This window comes from Rhagoletis zephyria, unplaced genomic scaffold (assembly GCF_001687245.7).
Source record: "Rhagoletis zephyria isolate East Lansing unplaced genomic scaffold, Rhagoletis_zephyria_1.1 Rzeph_scaffold_00156, whole genome shotgun sequence".
NCBI lineage: Eukaryota > Metazoa > Arthropoda > Insecta > Diptera > Tephritidae > Rhagoletis > Rhagoletis zephyria.
The window spans coordinates 268,483-283,577 of record NW_016157240.1 but is presented as its reverse complement, the minus strand read 5'-3'; the positions used below and the strand labels follow the sequence as shown (position 1 = coordinate 283,577).

Genomic DNA, 15,095 nt, shown 5'->3' with positions numbered 1-15,095 from the left:
GTTCGTCTAACCGTATTATACATACGAGTTGATGCATGTACCTTATCGACTCCTTGCCGCCGTACTTGAATAGCTCAGCAGGCAGACTGTCATATCCAGCAGCTTTGTTGTTTTTCGAGCGCGCTATTGCTATTCGTACCTCGTCATGGTCAGACGGTGGAACAGTGACTCCGTCATCATCGGCTGGGGGCTCGGGTTCGCCTTCTACACAGAGTTCAGTGCTGTTACCATTCAGTAAGGTGGGAAAGTGTTCCCTCCATAATTTAAGTACGATCTGGACATCAGTCACTAGGTCGCCATTGTTGTTCTTACAAGAGTTCGCCCTGGTCTTAAAACCTTCCGTAAGTTGCCTAACTCTCTGTTGAAACACGTCTCGCTTCACTCTTCAGCTCCCTATAACGGTTTATAATGAAATGTCAAAGTATCAAGTAGCTTAACGATGCGCAGTTTGCTTGCTGATTATATAATGAATTTTGGAACATGATACATCGTCAAAGCATTTGCATTTAGGAATGCACACCTTGGTTTAGATGATTTGCAACTGACGTTTTGGTGCTCTTATTTTGCGCGCAAAATTTACTGAATCTATCGAGCGGCAAAATATACAAGACGCTTATGATTGAAAATGCTTCTGGGATTATTGTCTTCTTTAATTGCTTGTTTATTTTTTCTGCTATTTTACTTGTCTTTGGTGATCATCGTAATCGGTGGAGGAAAGTGCTGAGTTTCATTCATAATGTTGCTCAATATTGTTAGGTGTGTTTGCGTTGATGGCGAACCGCTGACGACTAATTCCACTGGATTACCGCAAATATATTCTATGGATGTCACTATCCAATTTCTATGTAGAATTGCTCGGTGATTCCGAAAATCTAGTTAATTTTTTTTTTACATGCAATTTACCGTTATTCAGCTTAGTCACGTATATCTTACGAACCATTTTAACAATCTTAAAATGAGATACGTCAAATCAAAGCTAGTAAAATTTATATATCACTTTCCGATAGGACTAATAGTTTCTGACAAATTAATTAATCATTCCAGTTTTTTTATCTGTTAATAAAAAATTAAAAAAAAATCTAAATTTCACAGAAGAAAAATTTAAAAAATAACAGGTTCTGTGCCAAATTTTTGCATTTGTGCTAAAGCCTGTTCGTGTAAAGCGGTAAAATAAAAATACGTAAATATTTTAGCAAGAAAGAAAGTTACTGATACGCCACGTGCACCTGAGGAACACGGACGGGAATGCTTTCTGTCAAAGGCCATCCAGATTGTTAGGGGAATCATGTTCGTCCTACTTTTGTCTAATAGGTGGCATACACAGTGCGCCTGACTCGCGAGTCGGTTTGGATGTATTTTTGAAAATAAATATGTGTTAGTTACACCGACATGACTCCTGGAATGACTCCGAATGATTCAACTGTGTTTAGTCGAAGGCGAGTCAACACGTACACAAATGTCTCGCGAGGCAGACGCACCGTGTATGCCGCCTATAAAAAATTAACATAAAAGCCTTCTGGACCAGAAGTAGGAATGCGTTCGCGGTCTCATTGATTTTATTCCAAATAATATTATACACTATCCCTTTCTTTTTTCTTGTTTAGTTCATAACTCAAAGTAACTACTAACTTACTTTGATATGGAAAAAAAAAATATTGGATTTAACATTAATTTAAAAAGCCCTATCTGAAACATTTATTTCATAACTTCGCATTAACAAAGGCCCTAACTGACTGAAATTCTACATAATTGATAAAAAACTTTAAATTATTATAAATCATCTTGGGTATTGATATTTAATACAAATTCCTTCAATAATTTTTAATAAACATTTTATTATTATTTCAATTATATAACGTTTTTTTGTGTATCCTGAAAAAAATAAATAAATTGTGCTAGTTAGGGCCTTTTTACATTTCATCAACGATATCTGCATGCACTATTTTTATATACTCCAGTAGAAAAAAGAAGGAGTAAAAGGCAATTACGGAAGCCCTTCTTTAGAATGTAGTAGTGCTATCTTTTGCCCCCCTTTTTAAATTTTTTATGGTGGTAAAAACGAAAAATCAAAAACAGCATTATGCGATCTAAATAATAATCCACAAAGCTGTTTTTTATTATTGTAAGCCGTTTTGTTTTCTTTGATATATTTTACCTACTTCATATAAAAGTATTTGTCCCCGCTCAGATTATTCGATAATCAACATGAAAAAAGTTAAAAGAAAGAAATAATGAAAAAGGCGTAACTGTTTGCGAATGACCACCTTAACTTTTATTGTTTTATTATATTCTTACCTGATAATTTTATCAACATAAGCGAGGCTTTCTATTATAATATTGTCCCTCAGTATTTTCCTGGATGTCACTTTATTTTAATTTTACCGTAATATTTACATTCGTTGATTTGCTTGCCTAAGTGCATTGCAGTTAAGAAGCGCAAGAAGTTGTCGATCGAATGACATAAGAAATAACTTAATAAAAGTAATTATTTTGTGTTTATAATGGTGATTTCGTTTCTTCCAAAAAATCTTGCCTTTCCCTGGTGCAAAATGTGTTTGATGTTGCACTCAGCCCTGTAAGAAGGCATGTTTTGGCCTTCTTGTCCTTGTCTAGCTCATGCATTTCTTAATATTATCATGTTAAACAACAGTCTGACTTTCAGGGCCACAATCTTTCTAACAAAGCTTCACAGAGACTGTGCCTTTTTTACCTTACAAGAGTGTGAAATTTTAAGAAACGAACACACAATTTCTCACTTTTTGCCTTTAATTTAGAATCGAACACGAAAAGAGAAAGGGGAAATCAAAAGGCGACATAGTAGGAACAAAATCACCATAAGTGAATCTATCATTGCACCATGATAAGTACGGCTAAATATTTCCCGAATGTCACCCAGTTTTTTTTTTTATGTAAAAACCTGTGACGTGTAATAATGTCAATGGAATTAATGTCACTGGCATTACTACACAATTTAAATGTGAATTAATTTCAAAGATATTAACATATAGGCCAAAGGTGAAATAATGTAAAAAAAAAATGTGGAAATAATGTCAGTGACACAATTGAAATATGAAATAATATCAGACACATATGTTAAAAATCATACAAGCTTTACGTTTACGTGTAATAAGCCGCCACGGAAATAACGCCCATGGATTCTATTTTTTATTGTCCAGTAAAGTCCATGGACATTATTGCGGTGACAGGTAACAAGATCAACGGTAATAAGGTCAATTCACACTATCTCGCATACTGGTGCGAAATAAAATCAATTGACATTTTTTACCTTTTTAAAAGCGAAACATTAAATTTGCAAAGCTTCGCGGCGGCCCGCGTCTGCAGTAAAAAAGCATATAATTTGTGTTTCAAGAGTTCCGATATTAAATAATCAATAATTGAATGGTCGCCGCGAATAATGTTGTAAGCGACAAGATTATAATTTTGCAGAAATAAAAAGAAAAGGTGTTTAATGAAGCACATACGTAAGCTTATCTGATTTGGTTTTCTACTATTTCGGTACAGGAGTATTCAATAAACTTCACCTTAAAGTATAAAATATTTTAAGTAAAATGTACATTATACATTAATATCGTTAAAATTTAAGAAACTTGTTCTAAGAAAATTGTCGCTTACACATTATTCGCGGCGACCATTCCATTGTTTATACCCGCTTTTTGGCACACTGACTTTAATGTGTCATCTAATAAATAGTGTCGTCGTTCTCCTTAGCTGCTTTCAAATGATGTAACAAATTGTTGTCGGCGACATTTGGCGTGTTTTCTTATAGAAAGGTTGGTGTCTTTTCCCCCTTAGACGTTCCAAATTCGTTCAAAATATGCTAATTTAAAAACACATCTCTTTCAGTGCTCCTTCGGGGTTTTTGGACATGGCGGAAATCAACTGTTTCTTCAATTTAATAGTATTCGCTTAATTTTTGTGGAACCAAACATGTTTTGAAAGCTCTATATCATTTCTACATTCTTTCTTCAAATATTTCTCGTATTTCAGCTCCTTTTGCATTTGGTTTTCCGCATCGTGTCTTTATTATATTCGTAAATTTAACTATTTCAATAAAATCAGTTGGTGGTGGTTCATGATTGTGTGTTAATTAATAGCATACTGAGGATTTGGCCGTAACCTCTTTCATCTATGGACGCAACACTTACGGGGCAACGTTTATTGTAAAAACATTCACATCTCATGTACGATGCAAGAACATTTTTTTCTTTGAATCGACATACCTTAAGCATTGTTGACGCTATTTCCATTTGAATGGAGTAATAGCATCATTTACTTTGTTTCCAAATTTTTGTTGACTTTATTTCATTTTTGAAAAGGTAATAATGTCAATTAACTTTATTTCGCACCAGAATGCGAAACAGTGGCAATTGACCTTAAAAAATACTGACAAAATCTTCTAACATACTTCATACTATGATAATAAGTGCATAACACCACGGCGGTACGCGCGCCGGCTCAGCTCGCGTCGCGATGCGCCGTCCGCGCAAACGCCTTTCGCGAACAGTAAAAATAAGATAATTACCAATGCCTTTTTATTGCTTAGGGAGTTTCAATGATTTCCTTGTTTTTATATTTTCGTGAAATAAGACTCTTAGAAAAAAAAACAAAAAATGTGAAATATTTCCAGAATGTCACTTTTAGGTGAAAAAAGGATTTTTTGTTTAAATAGCTTATTTCTCCAAAAGTGTTCAAATGGCATATATTGTTGCCGAAGAAATATTAAACAAAAATCCTGCCTCCCAAGAAACACCATGACATGAAACCATGAAAAATGTCATGAAGAAGTTGGAAAAAATTTCAACATTATCTTATCTGATAAATGAGTTTCATAGTGATATATGTAAATGTTCAATAAGCATGCATTGAAATTCTGAAAACTATTAAAAAAAAATGCAAAAATAAGACAAATAAATTAATTTTTGAAGAGCCTGAAAGTAATTTCGTATTCTGCACAAATTTTCACGTCGATAAACGATTTCATGAAGCTACACTTTGTTTGGAAATTCGCCATACATATGTACGTTTTCGTGATGAACATTGCTTGGGAGCTAAAATTGTTCAAGCACAAAATGAACTGCCTTTTTCTACTGATAGCAAATTCTTTGTCATATTAAAATGAATGAAAAATTTATGGGTTTGTAATAGGGCTGTGCGATTAATTCATTACTCAAAATTTTAATTAATCATAAAGTAAATAACTCAATTATTCGATTAATTGGAAATTATGATTACTCAAACGTTCAGTTACCCGAGTAAGCCAGATTTTTGATTAACCAAAAAAAAAAATATTTGAGTAAGTTGCTTTATGATTAATCAACATTCGAGTAAAATGAGTAATCAACATTTCAACTCTTTACATACATATATATAAAGTAGTTAAAGTTAGTTGATGGTGCATTTACATGGTATGAATCTGTTCATAAGCCGTATGGGTTTTCCTATAAAAGAAGCACCAACTCTATGAAGAAATGAATGAAAGCGATATATATTTAACAATTTTGACTTATATACTTGGCAATATTTTTTTTTGTGAACAACAAATAAAAAAATTTTATTTTGTGCTAGCTTCGAAACTAGAAGCTTAAGCTACTGCCAATAAAGCCTTGTGGATTGCTATTTTTCCATATTTGTAATGCTTCCATTTAAACATCTTTTTGGAAAAACAGTTTTTTGTTCAGAATTGCTTGTTTATGAAACGCTTGGCATAAGTTGAAATGATAGGGATGTCGTTTTCTTCCGTTTCTCAGTGGATTTTATACTTGAAAAGGCACCAAAATATGTATGCAATACTTCTTCGTTTCAAGTACAAAACCGCGCATCAAGAAAATGCAAAACCTCGTATGTGAGGTTGCCTAAATTTTATAGGAGAGAGTCCTAATTAAAAACGGTTCTCTTTTTTAAACTTAATNTTTTTGTTAAATGTGCTTTAAAAAGGACCTACTGCCAATAAAGCCTTGTGGATTGCTATTTTTCCATATTTGTAATGCTTCCATTTAAACATCTTTTTGGAAAAACAGTTTTTTGTTCAGAATTGCTTGTTTATGAAACGCTTGGCATAAGTTGAAATGATAGGGATGTCGTTTTCTTCCGTTTCTCAGTGGATTTTATACTTGAAAAGGCACCAAAATATGTATGCAATACTTCTTCGTTTCAAGTACAAAACCGCGCATCAAGAAAATGCAAAACCTCGTATGTGAGGTTGCCTAAATTTTATAGGAGAGAGTCCTAATTAAAAACGGTTCTCTTTTTTAAACTTAATTATCTTATCTTATTATCCTCCGATATGCGGCGTGCGTGATCTTGTCACACAAAGTAAAGGACAGTTTTACGCCGACTTCGAACGGCGATTGCATTTTAATGAGAAGCTGTTTCCATGACAGAATACACTCGGAGGTTTACTATTACCAACAGAGTGGCAACCACTGGGCTTGAACTCAGGCTCTGGGTATTGCTCTACAGCAGTCGCCACTACTTTTACATATATTGCTGGTATATTCAAAATACTATCCCGAACTTCGGAGTGTATATATGAAATATAAAAAAAATGAGAGGTACTATAAGAAAATGTACCCAAAATTCCGGAGCAAATGAAAAAATGCTCATTGAAAATAGTTCACTTGTATAAATTAAAAGATATAACTTAAGCGGTTGCAGCGCTAAACAAAGGGAAAAGTTAGAAAAATAGCAATGCGGTTTGAAGGAAACATTCTTTGATTTCGAATTGAAAATACATTACGATCATATTGTACCGAAATAAGTGCGGTATCCCTGCATTTTGTGAAAGCCAGAAAGAAGCATAAACTATATGAAAAAATGAAAGGGAGAAGTATACATGCCTTCTATAATTTTGACTTATATGTATATTTGGCAAGTCTTTGTGTAAACAACAAAAAATACACATTTTCATTTCTTTGCCAGCTTGGAAAATATAGGCATTTTTTACTTAAATGTGATATAAAGCTCATTAAAATGTTCTGTAATGTCTTGTTTTAAGTTTGTTATCATAGTTCTTTGTATTTTTATTGTCCACTAAACGTGAGTGGCTTCTATTACAAAAGTTCTAGAACAAAAAATTTCTTTGTTTGTTTATTGTTTTTAATTTTTAAAATTCATACTTTTGACATGTATGTGAATGGCGGAGTTGCCGCTTTCCTCCTTTTCGGCGGGTTTTTATATTAAAAAGGCATCAAAATGGGAAAAAACATCCTTGGTATCTCTGCATCTGTTAAACTGTTTGTGGGAAGATGTATGAAAATCCAACTTGCTATAACTTCATATGCTTAACAGTATCACAACAGTATGTTTACAGTATCTCCCCATAATTTTTCTTATGAAAAAATGTATTATATGCATCCCACTCGATATCATTGAATTCCTCATTGGAACATGTAGTCCCTCTATTTTAGCGTATCAACAGTTCATATGGCTTCATACCATGTAAATGCACCATGATACTTTGAAACAACGTTTCTGTTTTCAAAAATTAAAACGAAAATTTTTTTTCATATACAGAATGTAAAAAAGAAAATAAGCATTTTCCAAAGCAAACTCTTTTAACGAGCAAAATTATTATTTTTTTGAGTAATCATATTTCAAGTAACTCGATTAGTCATCGTTTTGAGTAATCAGAATCTTGATTACTAGAGTAATTGATTAACCGAATAATTGATTAACCAACTTGCTCGAGTAATCGAATAATCGCACAGCCCTAGTTTGTAATCATTATAATTTTACTATATGTACATACAGTTATATTTCATACGTTCGTTTTCTTAAGGCACATTTAAACTTAGCCAAAAATTGTTTGGGTGGAGTCATGCGAAATTATTTAGTATGAATAAGTTGAGAATTCGGGGTGAAAATTTTTAAGCACAGCTTTGGCGTACGGCATTTACTCTATCATTTAATGATTTCGTTCGCCATATTAACCTTGAGAATGTTGTATTTTCCCTAATTATTTCTTCCGCTCAACTATTTATGTATGCATACATACATATGTACATATGTATGTTTCTGCAAAACTATTTTCACTACAAAAACTAAACCCATCCGAAAATAATTATTTTGAACCAAGTCTAATAACCCCTATTCTTAGTTCCTTGGTAATGCTGTCAAAGTATTCAGCATCTCTGGCAGCAATTACAAGGTGGTAGCAAAATTCGCCATTAACAAGAGTGCATAGAGCGAATAAAGCGTGTAAATGTTGGGTAATAGACCTGTTACTGAAAGCATTGTCACCGTTGTTAGCTGCAGAAGATCTCTTGGATATTGATCTGAAATTTTTTAATTGATTGTGTCGACAAGATTTTGCTGATATTTATAATTTAAAGGTCGTTTGCTGATGCAATTTATATACTTTTGACTCGTATTTAAATACATATATGTCTTATTCTATAGCCGTTTTTTCGGTTTTATTCTGAGATTTTAATTTAACTTACCATCGACTATTCGTTCCTTCGTCTTTGCGTATTTGCTCTTTGATGTGGGTGTTTGTTGTTTTTGCTGCGGTTTTTCTGTCGCTGCTTTTTTGGTCTCTGCTAGCTGAGTCTTTTTCTTTATTGAATTTCTGGGCGACGACATATTAATGTTTTTTTTTATGCAAATTCCTCTTCTGACCACTTTGCTTCTTAGCGCAGATTTACTTTTCTTTTTAACGTAGAATCCCGATAATTCGTAATCGCAAGGGCTATTAATATTTTACGAATTTATGAGGATTTCCAATTAACGAGATTTCGATTTTACCTGAACAAGAAAATATACCCTTGTGGTCAGCTGATTAAGTTCAGTGGCATTTTGACCATTTTTGGCTATTCTATTTTTCGTTTCTTTTTTTAATGTTTATACTTCTTTTAAAAAAGTCTTGCACATTACATAACTAGCAACACATAAAGCCACATTCGTACAAAAATTATAAGAATTCCACAAACTTTAACAATTACAGCGAAAATTTAAAATTTAGAAATTCTAGAAAATCTCGTGATTTTTAAAATTTTATTTGGTTGACGGTGTTATGAAATTTCTTCCATATAAAATAAATTATCGAATAAAAAGTTAAAAATTTGTTAAATTTTTTCGAATTTTTATAACCTTTTTACGAAGTTTGAAATGTGGATTTACGTATGTGATGCTGGTTATGTTCCGCCGCCGAAAAAGTAGTTAGATTTCAGCGAGCCCGAAAGAACAACTGGTACAATGAGGAGTGTGAGGAAGCTGCAGAGAAAAAGATGCCGGCTACAGGGTCACGCTGCGATCGGGCGCAAGCGAGACGTATTTGCCGCAATAAGAAGAAAGAGGCCGAAATACATGAGTGCGAAGAGCTTGAAATACTGGCCGACAGAAAGAATGCCCGAATAGTTAGGCGACTTCGGAAGGTTTCAAGACCAGGGCGTACTCCTGTAAGAACAACAATGGCGACCTAGTTATCGATGTTCAGAACGTACTTAAATTATGGAGGGAACACTTTTATACCCTTCTGAATGATAGCAGCACGGAAAGTTGTGAAGAAGAAGAACCCGAGCCCCCAGTCGATGATGACGGAGTCGAGGTTCCTCCGCCTGACTATGACGCGGTACGAATAGCAATAATGCGGCTGAAAAACAACAAAGCTGCTGGAGCTAACAGTCTGCCAGCTGAGCTATCCAAGTACGGTGGTGAGGAGCTGATAAAGTGCAAGGATCAACTCCTATGCACAATACGGTCAGATGAAAGCCCGACGACTGGAATTTAAGTGTGCTCTGCCCAATCTACAAGAAAGGTGACCCCGCCATTCGCGCCAACTACCGGGATCAGCCTTCTAAACATAGGTTACGTGGTCTTATCGAGCGTATTATGTGAAAGACTGAAGCCCACCGTCAGTGGACTGATTGGGCCTTATCAGTGTGGCTTTAGGCCTGGAAAATCCACCATAGACCAGGTATTCACAATACGCCAATTCTTGGAAAAGACCCGCGAGAAAGGAATCGACACTCACCACCTATTTGTCGACTTTAAAGCCGCTTTCGACAGCACTAAAAGGAGTTGCCTATATGCCGCTATGTCTGAATTTGGCATCCCCGCCAAACTGATACGGCTGTGTAAAATGGCGTTGAGCAATACCACCAAAACCGCGAAGTCTTTTCTGCCTTTTCCAAGTTGGATAAGGAAGCAAAGCGAATGGGTCTGGTGGTAAACGATGACAAGACGAAGTATCTCCCGTCATAAAACAAACAGTCAGCACATTCGCACCTTGGCATCCACGTGACTGTTGACAGTTATAATTTCGAAAAAGGTGAGAATTTCGTTTACTTGGTAACCAGGATTAACACCGATAATAATGTCAGCATGGAAATCCAACGCAGAATCACTCTTGACAACAAGTGCTGAGTCACTCACCATGCCCTTGCTGGTATATGGCGCAGAAGCATGGACAATGGCAACATCCGATAAGGTGGCTCTTGGAGTATTCGAGAGAAAGATTTTGCGGAAGATTTGCGGGAACTATGAGCTTTACAACGACATGGACATTGTGCAGCGACTTAAAATACAGCAGCTCCGTTGACTTGGCCATGTCGTTCGAATGGACACCGACGCTCCAGCTCTGAAAGTATTCAACTCGGAACCCGCTGGTGGTAGCAGAGGAAGAGGGAGGCACCCACTGCGATGGAAAGACCAGGTGGAGAAGGACTTGGCTTCACTTGGCATTTCCATTTGGCGTCAGTTGGACAGAAGAGAAATGACTGGCGCGATTTGTTGAACTCGGCCAAAATCGCTTAGGCGGTTACAGCGCTAAATAAGAAGAAAAAGATTATAAACATTAAATAAGCAATAGAAAAATTGCCAAAACTGGTCAAAATGTCACATAACTTAATCAGCTGACCACAAACGTGCATACAAAAAAAAACACAAAATGGTTCACGGTAAAGGTAAACGCTATAGTACTATGAATTATTTTTTCGGGTTAAATCTATACCGAATTTCGCCTTGCGTTACGAATTACAAGAGGTTGTATGAATTACGATTTATAAGAAGTTATATGTAACTTTACTTGTAAAAAAATGCGATTTAACGGGGGGACCAAAATGTATGAACATTTTTGGAAATAAATGAGGAATTTCGAAGCACCAACGGATTGTTACTAATTGTTGAGATTTGCGAATTGACGGGGTTTGAATTATCGCGATTCCACTGTATTTGTATTTTATTGGGGATTTAATTTGTTTTGTTTTATATTTGTATTTTATATTTTTTTGACTCACTATCTATCCTTTGCTAGACGGCGTTGGTGTTTCCTAATTTATTGAGTATTTTATATTTAATATGTGTATTTATATTTTAACATTTATTTATCTACATATGCATGTGTATGCATGCTGAATTTTTTATTTTTTATTTTTTTTTATTTGGTTTTTACTTTTAGTATAAAAATACATACATATGTATGTACGGATACGTATATCTACATACATATGTATGCATGTATATTAGAGTGGTCCAAAAAAATTTTTTCCGAGATAGGGTTTGGGAAAACTTCCAAAATTTGTCCTCTTGCCGAAAGAGGTGCTGGTACCAACCCTTACGTTTATATGTATCCATTTAGAGGATGCACATGATACTTATATTTTACTCTAGAAGTATTGTGTACATATATTAATCAAACAATTGGTTGAGTAACCTAAGAACATTTGAAATTTAAATTGTCTATTAAAATATCACAAGCTTCCGTTGTCGTAGCAACGGTAGCTTTTTATAAAAGTCACCAATATTTTTGCCAATTTCACAGCGATCCAGTAGCGCATTTCAAGGTCATTGAGCATCCTGTATTGGTTGCAGTAGAAAACTGAAAGTTGGTATAGATATTACAAATCTCAAAGGGAAAAACTAATGGAGTGCTCCGTTTTTTAGGATGACATTTTTTTTTCCATACAAAAATTGGACCACTCTAATGTACATATATGTATGAATAAATTTTTCTAAGTATATATACGTACATATGTATGTGTTGAGTTTGAAATAATAATATATTGTTAATCCTTTAATTTAGTACATATGTATGTACATATTATTATTATTTGCATGTCTTGTCGTATTTATAAAGTCGGATATAAGAAACTGCGACACAGCCGAAATAAGATCGCACTGAATCAGTGCGTTAATTGGGGATACCCAGTGCAGTTAGTGGTGCAAAATAATTAATGCACTAACGATATGGACTCACTTAAATTCATTCTATACATACACACATTTAATATTAAATTTAATTTTTTAACACCACTGACACATAAAACTGTAGAAACAAATTTCGCGTATACACTATAGAATTAGAGCACTACTAACAACAATAAAAATAAAAGTTTTTGTGTGCTAGGCGGCCTTAACTGCCTTGCAATTGATGAATTTCGATGCGCTTGGGCAAAATTTAAGAACTGATTTCAGCAAATTAATACGTATGTACATATGTACTATGAATGCATATACTTATGTATGATTGCAAGTGGTTGTGATTATATGCACACATTCACAAACATAAATACATACATATACATATATGTATGCATGCGCGCCTGTGTTTACCAGCAGAAGTGTTTTGTTTAAATAGTTGTTGTATTTTTGCTTTTTGAATTGAACTTGAACTGGTAACCTTCAGAAATTACAATCTGTTGCCAAGAATTCCTCCACTTTACAAAGTATTTTTATAAATAGTAATATAGCATACATATTTTCTCGATAAATAAACTTTTATTTCACGCTTTCATTGCACTCCACAAATCACTTTTTATAATAGCAGCATTGGTCAATAGGTTACATTTTAATTTTAATTATGTACTTTATTGCAGATATTAAGCACTTTACCCAAAAACCAATCAACAGTTGTATATACATACGTATGTATATTCGATTAAAAACCTATTTGATCTAAAAACTCAGCGCGACAAACCTAAACAAAATTTTACCATGAGACAATAATACTTATTAAACGGATTATAATCAGTTCGGAGGCACTATGTACTTCTCCTTCTGGCGACAATTTAACACTTAAAATCGCGCACGCCTCCTATCCGTTAGCTTGTGCATGTTTTGAAATACGAAATTACGAACTTTGTGCGTATTCCGTTTTTCGCGATCGAGCTCCGCACATCGACAGTTTTTCAGATTTTCATTAAAGAAAAATAGCCAGCTTCTTACACTGCCCTTGAGAATAAGATTTAGTACATATGTATGTAATGATTTTTATAAATAAAATACATTCGATTTTTCTCAGTATACCTACATACATACCTAGGAACAGAGGCTCTCAGTGTATATTTCTCTCTAATAGGTAGATATGTGTGTACATTAGGGTGGTCCAGAAAGAGTAACGTCGGAATTTCAATGCTCTCACCCCCTAGAATTGTTCTACGTTGAAAAAAATATATCCCAATTTATTTTATTTTTAAATCAAAAAATATTTAGAAGTCTTTCAAAGCGGCCAAAGTTTTCCTTATATGCTATGTTGGAATAAAAACACTTTTCTTAGAAATGGAACTCTTGAAAAGCAATATTTTTCGATCGGAAAACTTTGGTTTTTTTCGGGAGATTTCGAATAATAATACCCAATTTAGCAATTTTTTAATACTAACGATTTTTTATTGGTACTCCATTGCATTTTTGGGGGTTTTTAGGGGTTTTTAGCTTACTTATAAATTATAGTTACTATAAAAAAATGGTTAAATAAACAATTCGGTATTATTATAGGGAATCTCCTGCAGAGAAGCAGAAAAATATTGATTGTTCAGAATTATATACCATTTCTACGAAAATGTGTTTTTCCCCATATAAAATACATGTACAACTTTGAGTGCTTTGAGCGACCTCTAAATATTTTTCGATTTCAAAGAAAAAAAATGGGGGTATATTTTTTCGGTATAGAACAACCATAAAATTCTCATGTATTTTTGAACCACCCCAATGTACATACATATGTATATGCACAGGTCTATGTTTGGATGTTGAAAATTGTTTTGCAGCATTTGAATTTGATGACGCTTCAAAAGAGCGCGAAAAAATCATGTCAATATTCTTTGAGTTGGAATAACCTTTAAATTTTATCAATGAATAGCAAAACCTCCACTACAAGTTCTTTTGGTGATGTCTGTACTGGCGCCTACGCAGATCTATACACATATGTATATATGTATGAAAGTGGTTTTTCAAGTTTAACTCAAATAAAGAAGATATCCTTAATTAAATACTTGCGCAAAATGACACAATTTATTGTTATATTAGGTTAAGTTCTTGCAAAATATACTACTTGGAAAATATTTATGTTCTTCGATACGAGGAATTTCTTTCTAAGGTTCAGCCGTTCGCTTTTTTTATTTTAAAGTAGTAGTACTAGTAGCAATAGTAGTGGAATTTAAGCAGTTCTTAATATATGTAAATATATACGTTGAGTGCAATAGGTCAGGCTGGCCAGCTTGGCTCAGACCACGCCATTTTGAATCCTTTTTTTTATTTCAAATGTCATTTAACCTTTCAATTTGGCACTAGGTACCAAAATGACACTTCTTGAAAATAGCAATCTTTCAAATCATTTTTGAAATCCATCTCATGTACTACTTTTTAAACAATTAATATTTTCTAGTTTCTAAAGTTTTTACATACATATGAACATGTACAACCACTTTATTTTATTTTGGTGCTGCGCTTTTTTTAGAAATGTGGTTCTTATTTTATTTCCAATGGTAAAGAGATAAATAATCAAGGCGAATTCATACAAGCTGGAAGCGGCAGCATTAAAACAAAAAACTACACTAACAAATTATATGCAGGATGACAATCAAAACTATTGAAATGTATACCAAAACCATTATTTTTGACATACAAACACAATTCTCCTCAAAATCAGCTTGTAGAACTTTTTTTCCTTTTTGAGACCTTTTTTTGCCTAATGTGGCCCCCCATAGCTAAGGGTAGTTGGCAGCCCCGAATATTAACTAGTAGATTGTGGTAACTAAAGTAAAATATGAAATCTTTTATTTCAATATTATTAATATTTCTGGAGAAAACCGCATCGATGGTAGCCGCTCCTTTGGTTGTTTGATCATTTCTACCATTAA

The 15,095-nt window shown here is 34.0% G+C and overlaps 1 protein-coding gene across 1 annotated transcript in view; it reads right to left on the bottom strand.

Annotated features, from left to right (window-relative positions):
• The window catches only part of CanA1 (Calcineurin A1), an 80,871-nt gene extending 67,875 nt beyond the window's left edge, over window positions 1–12,996 (bottom strand). The window contains exons 1-2 of the mRNA XM_017605801.1: window positions 12,850–12,996; window positions 8,460–8,763 (exon numbers count right to left, since the gene is read on the bottom strand). Of these exons, the coding sequence (XP_017461290.1) occupies window positions 8,460–8,601 (142 nt within the window). The 5' untranslated portion in view covers window positions 8,602–8,763; window positions 12,850–12,996. The remainder of the gene's footprint in view (window positions 1–8,459; window positions 8,764–12,849) is intronic.
• Window positions 12,997–15,095: the final 2,099 nt, after the last annotated feature.